The sequence below is a fragment of the Trachemys scripta genome, chromosome 3 (genome assembly GCF_013100865.1).
Source record: "Trachemys scripta elegans isolate TJP31775 chromosome 3, CAS_Tse_1.0, whole genome shotgun sequence".
Taxonomy (NCBI): Eukaryota; Metazoa; Chordata; order Testudines; family Emydidae; genus Trachemys; species Trachemys scripta.
In genome coordinates, this window is record NC_048300.1 from 93543699 (window position 1) to 93557552 (window position 13854).

Sequence of the window (13854 nt, forward strand, 5' to 3'; positions counted from 1 at the left end):
AAACAGCTTAAAACCCAAGTAAAACAAACAAACCATTTCCTCCTATGCTGTTTTTAATAAGGCTTTTAACAGTTTCTACAAATCTAGCCTGTTTGTTTCTATAATCCACAATTTTTCTCATATTAAATGAATTACCTGTGTAATTACCACAGTTGTAAAATTAACATATCAAAATCTATTGTGGATTCTAGTCCACTGAATTTATTTTTACCTTGGGCTTTATTGTTCAGCAGATTTACATACTGTACTGCGAGTGATCTGTTTTGAAAAATGATAACTAAAGCTAGCTGAAAAAGAGTTGCATAGTGTCTGCTCCTAACGCATTTTTTTTTTAAAGTTATCATGTGTCCTGAAGTGCCTGATTCAAGTGACCTTAAGCAGCAAAAACCCCAAAGGCTTGTTTAATTAGAGACAATCGCACCTGAGGCACTTTAATCTGACAGACTTTTAGCTACATATAGGGCCTGATCCTGCAGCTTTTAATCAGAGAAGGCTCCTAGTGAAACAAAGACGCCAAAAATAGCTCAATGGAGTTCCAAAATCCAGAAAACAGAAGGAAGTTAATTAAATGTTTCATTCTCTCATTAGCTCTTGTAGGCAACAAAACTCTTGGAGCAAAAAAGCACGGGCTGATTACCCAAGGGAATGAACCCCAAACAGACATTTGGCGCCTCAGGCACACTCTTGAATGAATGGATTAAAAATCTTCTCAGAATGATGTTCGTAGCTATAAAAGCAACCTCCCCCCCTCGTGCCCTCCTCCCCCCCAAATGACCACATCAGACATCTCCAAAGCCTCCTTAAAAATGTATGGAAAATCTCACCATGCCTCAAAATATACAGCTGGCACTTATTTTGCGACCCATTCCTAATAAACTATATATACACAAACTATCAACAGCATTGTGTATACATTTAATAAGGGAAATTCTTGATTATCAAAAGATTGCAGGAAGAAAATCATGCATGAAGCAAAATATGCAAGATTATCAATAGCTGACAAGATGTTTACAGTATTTATCACCCCTTGCTATGATTGGTACTTTAACTATAACATAGTTACAGGGCAACCATATTACCACTCCACAGAGTTGTTAGATACTGTTGTTTCTCTGCTACACATGGTATAAATAAATGTCAAATGTTATAGGAGCAGTTCACAAGAGTATCCTTCATGACAGACATGGATAAAACACTATGAAAACATTATGTACAGCTAAAACAAGCATAGTAGTTGCATCAGATGTAAAAGCTGCTGAAGTGTGACATTTATTATATGCAGAGCTGGTACCATGACCTATTGTTAAGGTTGCCCAATACTTCCTATTATAGCTCCTGTTTTCAGTTGCTTACAGTTTTGCCAAACATTAACAACTCTTCAGGTTGAAATTTCCATGCCAGGTGTCTGCCTTAGGCTGATTTTATTTTAAAAGTTTCAGCAAAAATGGTTCAGTCATCTCTGAGAATGAAATTAGGAGAAAGATATTTTGCTCATGTTAAAAAAAAAAAATTCTTTCTTTTCGCTGAAGCACCTCCATGCTTTGGAGCAGGGTCCTGAAATCTGGCAGGCAAAGGTGTTGTTGCACTGGTCTCAGGAAGGTGCTTTTTGTTGTCCCCATGAAAAAATACAAATTTGGCAGAGCTGAAAATCTTTGTTGACAAATGCTTAGCAAACTTGTAAAAGTTCTGCAGCTACATTCTTCGAAGATTCTAACTGCACTGAGCATGTTCCAGCCTAGGACCACAGGGGCTGAGCAAGATTTTCTCTATAATTGCTGCTACCGGATGCTGCAGGCTGCTGAAGGGCTGGGGCACAGGAACTGACAGCAGGGAGAATGTCTATCGTGTGCTCTTCCAACAGTCCCCCAAGTTTGTTTACATTTACAGGAGATACTGCTGCCCTCTTCTTATTTACAATTATTTACAGAAAGTGAGAAAAGGCATTTGCATGGCACTTCGGTAGCCAGTATTGCTGTTTTACCCGCATTCTGCCATATATTTCATGTTATAGCAGTCTCGGATGATGACCCAGTATATGTTGTTTGTTTTAAGAACACTTTCACTGCAGATATGGCAAAACGCAAAGAAGGCACCAACGTGAGATTTCAAAAGATAGATACAGCACTCGACCCAAGGTTTAAGACTCCCAAGTGCCTTCCAAAATCTGAGAGGGATGAGGTGTGGAGCATGCTTTCAGAAGTCTTAAAAGAGCAACACTCCAATGTGGAAATTACAGAACCTGAACCACCAAAAAAGAAAATCAACCTTCTGCTGGTAGCATCTGACTCAGATAATGAAAATGAACATGTGTCGGTCCGCACTGCTTTGGAATCTTATCGAGCAGAACCCATCATCAGCATGGATGCATGTCTTCTGGAATGGTAGTTGAAACATGAAGGGACATATGACTCTTTAGTGCATCTTGCACGTAAATATCTTACAATTCCGGCTACAATAGTGCCATGAGAACGCCTGTGCTCACTGTCAGGTGACAGTGTAAACAAGAACCAAGCAGCATTCTCTCTTGCAAATGTAAACAAACTTGTTTGTCTGAGCGATTGGCTTAACAAGAAGTAGGACTGAGTGAACTTGTAAATTCTAAAATTTTACATTGTTTTATTTTTGAATGCAGTTTTTTTTGTACATAATTCTACATTTGTAAGTTAAACTTTCACAATAAAGAGTTTGCACTACAGTACTTGTATTAGGTGAATTGAAAAAATACTACTTCTGTTTTTTTACAGTGCAAATACTTGTATTCAAAAATAAATATAAAGTGAGTACCGTACATTTTGTATTCTGTGTTGTAATTGAAATCAATATATTTGAAAATGTAGAAACCATCCAAAAATATTTAAAGAAATGGGATTTTATTATTTAACAGTGTGATTAATCGCAATTAATTTTTTTAATTGCTCGACAGCCCTAAAACACACACATTAATACGGGGAAGGCTAGTCTAACTTGATCTACTAACTCATGTGAACATTACAATCCGCATGGTCTTAACCAGGATTTTATCTTGAATTAGTTAATTCAAGGTAATTTGATTTTAAAAACATCTTTTTTCCTTAGAAAGGGTGAATTAGAAGGTGGTCTGTGTTTGGGTAGGTGGCTCATAAATTAGCACTGAAATCAATAGGGACTCAAAGGGGTACAAGGGTCTGCGGGTGAGGATCCGACTGCAAGACTAATGCTGCCTTTAATACAGATTTTGTTGGTGGTGATTGTATTTCAACATGGATTTTGGGGTGGGGATAGGAGGGGAATCCCTAGGCACCGGGGACAGGGAAATGATGCTAGAACTCACTATTCACAATGGTCTTTGATCATGGTTATTGATGGGATAGTAACATAAGAATCCCTCAATGCAGGATGGCAAGGAGGTTATAAGAATACCCCTGATTTTGGTATGTACATTCTAGTTTACCAAAGGATGTCACAGGAGGTCTTAAATGAAAGCCAGGGTCATACTGGTTATTAATATTGTTGGTGAAAAGTACATACAGATACTTTGTAAGGAGTTATGTATGTATACTGAAAATATGTTCTCAGAGTCTGTATCACAGCAGAGGTGGAGAAACAGGTTTCCTGTCAGACAAAAATGCTTATTCACCCGTCTTTCTGTTGGGATGTAAATTAAGCACTGCAAGCTAACACAATGGAGACACATTTACATGCAAAATCAACAACAAGATATGAAGTCAACAAGGGTGAGACAGAGTGGGAGAATCTTTGGTAAAAACTTATCCTTGATTTCACTATAAGCATATCTCAATGGTGTGGTAATAAGCAAGTTGCTGATCCTGAACTGAATCATTCAATCTGATATGTATATTGTTCCTTGAGGACAGCAGACCTGATATTTCTGTGAGTGTACACTGGAGAAGAGGCTGGAGCCTGGATATTACAGAGGAATGCTTCAAAGGGACTCAAATGCACTATTTGTTAACCTGCAAGGCAAAGTCAGGGCTGGCATCGCCCAAATGAGAGTGACTGGTGGTGTCAAGGAGCCGACATGCAGTTAAGCACAAACAAGTTTCCCTCTTGCTGGAGGGCATGGGGTGGCAAGGTGACTCCTGAGTACCCCGAAAACCGTCACAGGGTGTTTCAGTCATAGCATGGAATGGACCAGAACAGACTAGTGCCACATAAAAGGCAGAAATCAGTACTGTTTAGAAGGGCGAATAAAGAAATACATAATGAAAAATAACTGAAAAATAAAAGTGTGGCTCTCATGACTAAATGCCCATGAATCAAATAAAACTATTCGGACATTTATCATTTTCTTTTAAAATAACACAGCAAAACAACAGCTCTTTACATGATACCATTTCGGAACAGATACACACAGTGCTAATAGAGTGATACAAACTAGACCGCAGCATCAAAGCTACTTCATGACTTGTGTACCTCAAAGGTAGTCTGGATACCAATTTAGTACCCAAATTCATGGAAGCATTTTTCTTGGTTCTGGATGATCTCTGGTTTCTGTTATTGAACGTCACCAAAACACACATACATTCTTTATACAGCTGCATGAAAGAAAAACCTTTGCAAGAGAAGCCTATTCAGCTCACAAAAGGCAAACTAACATGAAATACACAGCATGACAACCTATTTTAATATAACAACATTTCTTGGATGAAATGAAAAACATGTTGTATCAAATTCCTTCTGTAAGCAATAATCCATTAAAAAAACTCAAAACAAAAAAATTGACGATGTTTTGAATTCTCATGGGCTGAAATTCTTATAAACTGGGGAGTTGATTTCAATATGTTGAGCGGACAGGGAGTTATGTGTATCACGGCACTGTCTAAATATTTTTACAGTTGAGTTTTTCAACAATAAAAATCTATTTACAAAAAGCTGGAGAACTACTTGCATTTGGCACAAAATTTTCTAGGATGACACAAACTAAGTTTCTAACACTCCATTATTTATTTTTCTCAACATAAATGTCTGTAATAGAGCCAAATGAATAATCCACAAATAATAATTTATTTCAAAGATTTTTGTGGCTATTCCAATTTCCCCAAATATATTAACTATTCAAAACTTTTTTTATGAATATTGTTCACTTGTTGGCGTGTTGTGATTGGTCAGAAGTCACCCTGTATTGTTTCTGGCTGGAGAAGCATAATCCTTGTCCGATTTCTGGTAAAAATACTGACCTGAAGAAAATTTTAAATTCTCTTTCCAAAAGCAACAAAGCTCAATTTCTTCTCTACAAGCATTACATCAATAAAGGGTCAGACTGCAGGCACAAGCCTGGTCACGCATTAAGATGGAAATGGAAGGCAGACTGTGATTGGGACAATTCACTGCTCCTTGCTTGGAACTCATGTCAAAGCCACAAGGGAGACCAAAAGGTTCATAGAAAGCAAATACAAGAGAGGAACTAACACAGCATATACATTTGCCTTGAGTCCTAAAAAGTTAAATGCAGGAAGAATGGCAGGAGTAATATGGAGTCTTAAAACAAGGACTAACGAGATGTCTAAAAAGTTCACAAGTTGAACTCACCTCTAAAGTCTGCATTAGTGTTGGCTTAATTGCATCCTTCATCAAAACTGCCAAAGCACCTGTTACTCCCTAAAAAACAAGAGAGTGCACATTATAAGTATCCCTATTTTACACCCATTCAAACAGTTTAAGTTTAATGAGTTTGAAATATGAAACTTTAGCTCTAAAGAGAAAATTCATTAACAAAAAAAGGGAAATGTTTTTCACTATACACATTGTAATACTATGCCATCACCATTATAAGAGAAATCTATTTAGATTTAGTTACTTCATGGCCTTTATTACCATAGTATCAGAAGCCTCACAAACATCAATGGATTTACCCTCATAACATCTGTGAAAGATATGGCAGAGCAATATTTTTTCCATTTCACAGAGAGAGAACTGAAACTAGGGTGACCGGATGTCCTGATTTTATAGGGACCCGATATTTGGGGCTTTTTCTTACATAGGTGCCTATTACCCGCCACACCCCATCCCGATTTTTCACACTTGCTCTCTGGTCACCCTAACTAAGACAGAGAGAGAAACAGCAATTAGCCCAAGGTCACTCACAGGAGAGGAAAGAGAACCAAAGTGTGGGCTTATCAAGAACACTAAGAGAGCAAAGGGCAACAAGCTTGCCAATACTACACAAAGAAATGAAAGATGTACTTCGCTCATGAGAGAATGGACATCAGTAGCATGGGTTTCTAGGTACAAAGGTGGAGAAATGAACTGGCAGTCTCTGCAAGACCTATATAATCATATGGTTGAGAAAAGGATGTAAACAGATACCATGAGATTGCCTCTCATTTTTAATCCCTACAAACTAACTGTACAGAACTCCTCGAACAGTTCTGCCAATGAATCTACATTTGAACCAACAGGTCCAGCAATGTAAACCTTGAAAATAATATATTATGAGGCGATTTTGTAATAATTACTATTACTACTAATTTGCATCACTTGCAACACATCAGATTTGAACCAAGGTCTCCAGAAGAGAAAGGAATAATGTATGATACTTAGCCTCTGGTAAATATGAATTAAGGAAACTGAGGCCACATGTTAGGATTTCTTTGTTAAATATTGCCATGTTGTAAGTCTCTCTGTTACAAGAGTCTAAATATCCACAGTTATCACAAAATGAACTACAGTGAAATGGGATGAGACAATGTTAATGAGATAATATATTTGTCCCTTGTCTATAGATTAATACTGAATAGATTTTCAACTGCACATTAGTTTCTTAAAAAAAAAAAAGTTTTGTTTACATTTTGGGGATCAGAAACAAAGAACCACAAAATTCCAATTTTTACCAAAACAGATATTGGTCTATCATTTCTCGCATAAAGAGAGAAGGTGCTATTCCATCTCTGACTAACAATCTAATGATAAGCACAGAGACATATTAAAAAAAAAAAAAATCAGATTGCCACCACGTCTCACTGTTCCTTTCCGTACAGCCACAAACACACCAAAATAACATATTGTAGCTAAGAACAGGTCATTTATTTTAGACAAAGAGAAAAAAAGAGAGATGAAATGCCATTGAAAAGTCAGCATCGAGTTAAGTACTCCATCAACTAGTGTACCATATGCTATATTCTGAAAGTTTTTCCTCTTTATTGCCCCCAAGCTACTCAGTAAAAATGACGGATGATGTTGTTGCTTTTGATTCCCTATATCCTGGTCATTTAAAAAAAAAAAAAATCTTTATAAAGTGTAGATTTTTTTAAAGGAGATTAAATTTTTCATCTGTTCAACATGACTTTACTTGCTATATAAGGAAGCCACTTGACTCATTTCCAAAACCTGAAGCATTTACGAAACAAAACTTGAAGCTGAATTCCCCACCCCAATACCTAACAATTTAAAATTAAACTAAACATTTCTCATTTTTAGCAATTTCTCCATTAAATCTCAGGTTTACTGAATTGTGCAATTAGAAATCAAATACAGAACATGTCGAATACTGGTCTTCCTAGTTTAACAAGCAGACATTTTAAAGTAATGACTTTAAAATAGTGTTTTCATTTTAAGGTAATGAACATAAAAGCTTGTTGTTTTGCCTACGCTGCACACTATGGCCACTCAGAGCACTACAGTGGCAGGTGGGGGCAGAATTCGGATTCTCCCATTCCAAAAGCACAGTCCCCTACATTTGAACTAACATTAGTTGTTAGCAGCATAGGGACTACAACACACAGCTGAGCATTTCAGATTCCACCTAGTGAAAAGCAGTGCAATATATACATGCTAGGCAGTACATTCCAATAGTAAAAACACTGCCAAAAAATGAAGGCAAGGACTTTAACACAAAGGCAAAATTTTGTTCCTATGATGCAATTCTTTATGCCATCACACATTGTTTGCCACTTTCATAGGTAATGGAAAAGACGGTTACTTACCTTCTGTAACTGTTGTTCTTCGAGATGTGTTGTTCACGTCCATTACACATTAGGTGTGCGCGCGCCGCGTGCACGGACGTCGGAAACTTTTTCCCTTAGCGGCTCCCGTCGGGCTGGCGGGGCCCCCACCTTCCCGCCAGAGCGGCGCCCCGCTCCAGGGTATATATATCCCTGCCGACCCGACCCCTCCGGTTCCTTCTTGCCGGAGACTCCGACAGAGGGGAAGGAGGGTGGGAAGTGTAATGGACGTGAACAACACATCTCGAAGAACAACAGTTACAGAAGGTAAGTAACCGTCTTTTCTTCTTCGAGTGATTGTTCACGTCCATTACACATTACACATGATTCCCAAGCTTACCATTGGAGGTGGGTAGGAGTCAAGGTACAACTGACTGTAACACAGCCCGGCCGACCATCGCGTCCTCTCTGGTCTGATGATGGATCGCGTAGTGGGCTGTGAACGTATGTATGGACGACCAGGTGGCTGCTTTACAGATCTCCTGGATCGGGACCTGCGCCAAGTAGGCCCTTGAGGACGCTTGGGCTCTAGTCGAATGGGCCCGGATCTCCGGGGCCGGAACATTGGCGAGTTCATAACAAGTGCGTATACAATGCACAATCCATGCCGACAAGCGCTGTGTCGAGATAGGCAAGCCTTTCATACGTTCCGCAATCGCAATGAACAGCTGGGGTGTTCTGCGGAACGACCTGGTCCGCTCCAGGTAAAATGCCAACGCCCTTCGGACATCCAGGGTATGTAGGCTGCGGTGGTGAGGGTCCGTATGGGGTTTTGGAAAAAACACCGGTAGGCAAATGTCTTGCCCCATGTGAAACTGTGATACCACCTTTGGGAGGAATTTGGGGTGCGGCCTAAGTTGCACCTTATCTTTATGGAACACTGTATAGGGTGGTTCCGACGAGAGGGCCCTCAATTCCGATACCCTCCTGGCCGACGTGATGGCCACGAGAAACGCCACCTTCCACGAGAGGTGCGTGAGGGAGCAAGTGGCCAGGGGCTCAAAGGGAGGACTCATGAGTTTATTTAGGACTAGGTTCAGAGACCACGTCGGAACCGGCGGGCGTGAGTAGGGAAACACCCTTTCCAGCCCCTTGAGGAATCGGGCCACTGTGGGGTTGGAGAATACTGACACTCCCAACTCTCCCGGATGGAAAGCCGAAATAGCGGCTAAGTGAACTCTAATTGAGGCGGGCGCAAGCCCTTGATTCTTGAGGTGCAGTAAATAGTCCAAGATGGACGGGACCGAGGCCTGTAAAGGTTGTATGCATTGAGGCTCACACCAGTGGGAGAACCTTTTCCACTTCGCCAGGTATGTTGCCCTTGTAGAGGGCTTCCTACTATTAAGGAGGATTTGCTGAACCTGGTGAGAGCACCTGTGTTCTGCATCGTTCAGCCAGAGAGATACCATGCTGTGAGATGAAGCGAGGACAGGCTCGGGTGGAGTAGGCGACCTTTGTCTTGCGTGACTAGGTCGCGATGGAGGGGAAGGGTGATTGGATCGGCTATGGACAGTTCCAGCAGGGACGTGAACCAATGCTGGCGAGGCCAGGCCGGGGCAATAAGTATGATCGTTGCCCTGTCCCTGCGGGTCTTGAGAAGAACTTTGTGTATAAGTGGAAATGGAGGGAAGGCATATTTTAGGCTCCCTCCCCATGGGATCATGAAAGCATCTGCTAATGATCCCGGGCTGAGGTTCTGGAACGAGCAGAACTGAGGGCATTGGCTGTTGTCCCTGGTGGCGAATAGATCCACCCGGGGAAAACCCCACCTCCGGAAGATTGAATGCAGGACGTCTCCTCTCAGCGTCCATTCGTGCATTTGGTAGGATCGGCTGAGGCGGTCTGCTAAGCCGTTTTGAATTCCCGGAAGATACGTCGCGATGAGGTGTATCGCATGGGCTATACAGAAGTTCCATAATAGGAGTGCCTCGTGACAGAGGGGAGAAGACCGGGACCCGCCCTGCTTGTTTATATAGAACATGGCGGTAGTGTTGTCCGTCAGGACTGCCACGCTGTGACCTTTTAGGGAGGCGTGGAAGGTCTGGCAGGCGAGGCGAACCGCTCTTAACTCCTTCAGATTGATGTGAAGCAGCTTGTCCTCTTTGGACCACAGCCCTTGGGTCCGCAGTTCCCCCAGGTGCGCCCCCCAACCCATGTCTGATGTATCTGTCACTAACGTCAGAGTGGGTTGTGGGGCAGCAAAGGGGATCCCTTCGCATACCTGCTGGCGATCGAGCCACCAGCGTAGCGAGCTGAGTACCTGGTTCGGGATCGTGACTACTTGATCCAATGGGTCTCTGTTGGGGCGATGCATGTGGGCGAACCACAACTGTAAAGGCCGGAGCCTCAGCCGGGCATGTCTGACCACGTGTGTGCAAGCTGCCATATGCCCCAGAAGCTGCATGCAGCACCTTGCCGTTGTCGTGGGAAATTTTTTGGACCGAGCTTACGGCCCCGTGAATTGACATGAACCGTGCCTCTGGTAAACTCGCTCGCGCGGTTACCGAGTCCAGGGTAGCACCTATGAAGTCCAGCCTCTGTGTGGGGACTAACGTGGATTTCGGCACGTTGACCCGGAGGCCGAGCTTGTCGAACGTCTGCAAGGCCAGCGTTACGTGAGATCGGACTTCGGCTTCCGACCTGCCCGCGAGTAGCCAATCATCCAGGTACGGGAACACACGCATCCTCCTCTTCCGAAGGAAGGCTGCTACCACGGACATGCACTTCGTAAACACCCGCGGTGCTGTCGCCAGGCCAAAGGGCAGGACCGTAAATTGGAAATGGCGCTGGCTGACGATGAAGCGCAGAAACCGCCTGTGGGCCGGATTGATTGCGATGTGAAAATAGGCATCTTTCATATCGAGGGCAGCATACCAATCCCCCGGATCCAGGGATGGAATAATAGTTCCAAGGGAGACCATACGAAAGCGCGCTTTGATCAGGAACTTGTTTAGATCGCGCAGGTCCAAGATAGGACAAAGGCCCCCTTTTGCCTTGGGAATCAGGAAGTATCTGGAATAGAATCCTTTTCCCCTTAGGTCCGGAGGGACCTCTTCTACTGCTCCTGCAGCGAGAAGGGTCTGTACCTCCTGAACGAGGAGTTGCTCGTGAGAAGGGTCCCTGAAGAGGGACGGGGAAGGGGGATGGCAGGGAGGGGGCGAGGAAAACTGCAGGGTATAACCCGCCTTCACTGTGCGCAGGACCCAGCGGTCCGATGTTATGTGCAACCAGGCCTGGTAGAAACGGGACAGACGGTCCTTGAAACCCAAAGGAGGATCCGGTATAGGGAGTGGTACGCTGTCCTCGGGCGTAGCTTCAAAAGCCTGGTTTATTTCCCGGCTGTGGCTTGCCCTGGCCATGATTCTGGCCCTGGTTAGGCGTATTGTTTCGTCTCCGCCTATTATCCCTGCCTCGACGGCGGTAAGGCTCGTGTCTGGGCCGAGGGTGGTAATGCCTTTGCGGCGGCTGGGGTTTGAAGGGTTTACGCTGTGTCACCGGCGTGTGCATACCCAATGACTTAAGGGTCGCTCGTGAGTCCTTAAGGCTATGCAGCCTGGCGTCCGTCTGGTCGGAAAACAAGCCCGAACCTTCAAACGGGAGGTCTTGCAGCGTGGTCTGTACCTCCGGCGGGAGACCTGAAGCCTGCAACCACGCCGAACGCCTCATCACGACTCCCGACGCAATCGTTCTAGCCGCAGCGTCGGCTGAGTCTAGAGCGGCCTGTAAAGAGGTCTTGGCCACTGCCATTCCCTCCTCTACCAGGGCCGTGAACTCCTGATGGGCTTCAGGTGGGAGGGAGTCCTTAAACTTGGCGACTGATGCCCAGGAGTTAAAATTGTGCCTGTTTAGAATCGCCTGCTGATTGGCGATCCTCAGCTGAAGGCCTCCCGATGAATAGACTTTCCTCCCGAATAAGTCCAATCTCTTAGCTTCCTTGCCCTTGGGGGCAGGAGCTTGCTGGCCATGCCGCTCCTTTTCGTTGACCGCCGAGACCACCAGCGAACAGGGGGACGGATGTAGAAAGAGGAAGTCAAACCCTCTAGATGGGGCGAAGTATTTCCTCTCCACGCCTTTTGCAGTTGGCGCACTGGAGGCCGGTGTTTGCCACACCGTCTTATAGTTGGACTGTACTGTCCGTATAATCGGGAGAGCGACTCTGGAGGGGCCCTCTGGGCTCAGGATATCGACCATGGGGTCGTCCTGCTCCACGGTCTCTTCCGCCTGCAAACCCAGATTGAGGGCTACCCGGCGAAGCAGGTCTTGATGTGCCCGATGGTCAATCGGGGGAGGGCCGGACACCAATGTGCCCGCAACTGCCTCATCTGGCGAGGAGGAAGAGGTCGGGGCCTTCTGCCCATCCTCCGTATCCTGCAACGCGGCCTCAGCCAATTGCTCCTCTGCGGCATGACCCGCCGCGTGGGATTGGGACGGTACCGTACTCGGTGCCGAGTCCCCTCTTTCCCGCTCCGGTGGTCTAGAGACCGTTGCCTCCCTATACGATGGCGGACGGTGCCGCGGGGAGCGGGACCGGTACCGGGATGGCCCGGATCTCGAGGCCCGCGATGGGGGCCCTTGTTGGTGGTAGGCCCAGGGTGTCCAGAATGGCCATTGGCTCGGCTGGCCCCATTGAGACTGTCCGTAGTCCCTGCTAGCCTGTGACCTACGGGCAACCCCGCCGTATCGGTCTGAGTCAGTCCCCGAGACCACTGACGGTGACCTGGAAGGCCACGGTGGAGCCGTAGAATGGTGCCGGTCCGATCTTGGAGAGTAGCGCCTTCGCGACCAGGACCTGGAATGGCGCCTCGTCGACCTGGAACGGTACCGGTGATCCCGGGACCGGGAACGGCTACGGCTGGTCGGTCTTGGGTAACGAGCCGCCAATGCTTCGCGGTGCCGACTCGTGCTCGGCTGCTGAGTCGGTGCCGACCGTTTGTTGAAGCCCGACTGCTGCGGTGCTTCTTGCGCCGGGGGCAACCGGGAGTCCACCGAGGCGGAGCTCGACCGGGACCGGTCCCTGGAACGGTGCCGAGACGGCGACCGTGACGGGCGCACCATCGCCGGCTTGCCTCTGCGCGGCAGCATAGGCGGGGCGCCTTCAGCGCGTACTGGGGCCTCAACGGACAAGGCGATGAGGTCCTTAGCTGCCTCAAACGTGTCCGGAGTGGAGGGCTGTTCCACAAGTTCCTCTAGCCCTTCATTGTCGCTCGACGCGCTCATCCCGGGGCTCGACGGGCCCTTTGGCGCCGGAGCCACTACCGGGGTCCTTGATGAGGCCGTGTCGGCCTTAGGGGCACTCGAGGTCTTTATCGGTGCCGCCTTCTTATGCGGTGAGCGACCGCGGGCCTTAGGCTGGCCCTTCACTTTCGCCGGCGAAGACGATCGGCGTCGTGCCCTACCCCGCTGGGTCGGTGCCGCGGTCTTCGAGTGACCTGCCGGTGCCGGTTCCCGCACCGAAGCCGGTGCGCTCCGCACTGAGGCAGACGGTGCCGTCGAAGTGGAGGGCTGTAACGCCGTCTCCATGAGCAGCTGCTTAAGGCGAAAGTCCCTCTCTTTTTTAGTTCTGGGCTTAAAAGCCTTGCAGATTTTGCAGCGCTCTTTCTGGTGAGCTTCCCCCAGGCAATGCAGACACGAAGCGTGGGGGTCGCTCAATGGCATAGGCCTGTGGCACGTGGCACAGGCCTTGAAACCCTGGGCGTGTGGCATACCCTACCGCCCGGGGCCGGTGCCGGGGCTGAACAAACAACCCCAGCAGGAGCTTTAAGTACTCTAATGAGCCGTTAACTACTGAGTAACACTATCTTATAACTAACTGATAACTACTAGATAACTCTAATGACTATTGCTAAGGGACACTCTCTGACGAGAGACAGAGTTGTTCCAACGCCGCCACGGACGGTAAGAAGGAACTGGAGGG

The 13854-nt window shown here is 46.1% G+C and overlaps 1 protein-coding gene across 3 annotated transcripts in view; it reads right to left on the bottom strand.

Moving 5' to 3' along the window:
- MTHFD1L (methylenetetrahydrofolate dehydrogenase (NADP+ dependent) 1 like) overlaps positions 1-13854 on the bottom strand; it is a 248969-nt gene that overhangs the window by 138507 nt on the left and 96608 nt on the right. For all 3 annotated transcript variants that reach the window (XM_034765426.1, XM_034765425.1, XM_034765427.1), the window contains exon 19: positions 5530-5598. In XM_034765426.1, the coding sequence (XP_034621317.1) occupies positions 5530-5598 (69 nt within the window). The remainder of the gene's footprint in view (positions 1-5529; positions 5599-13854) is intronic.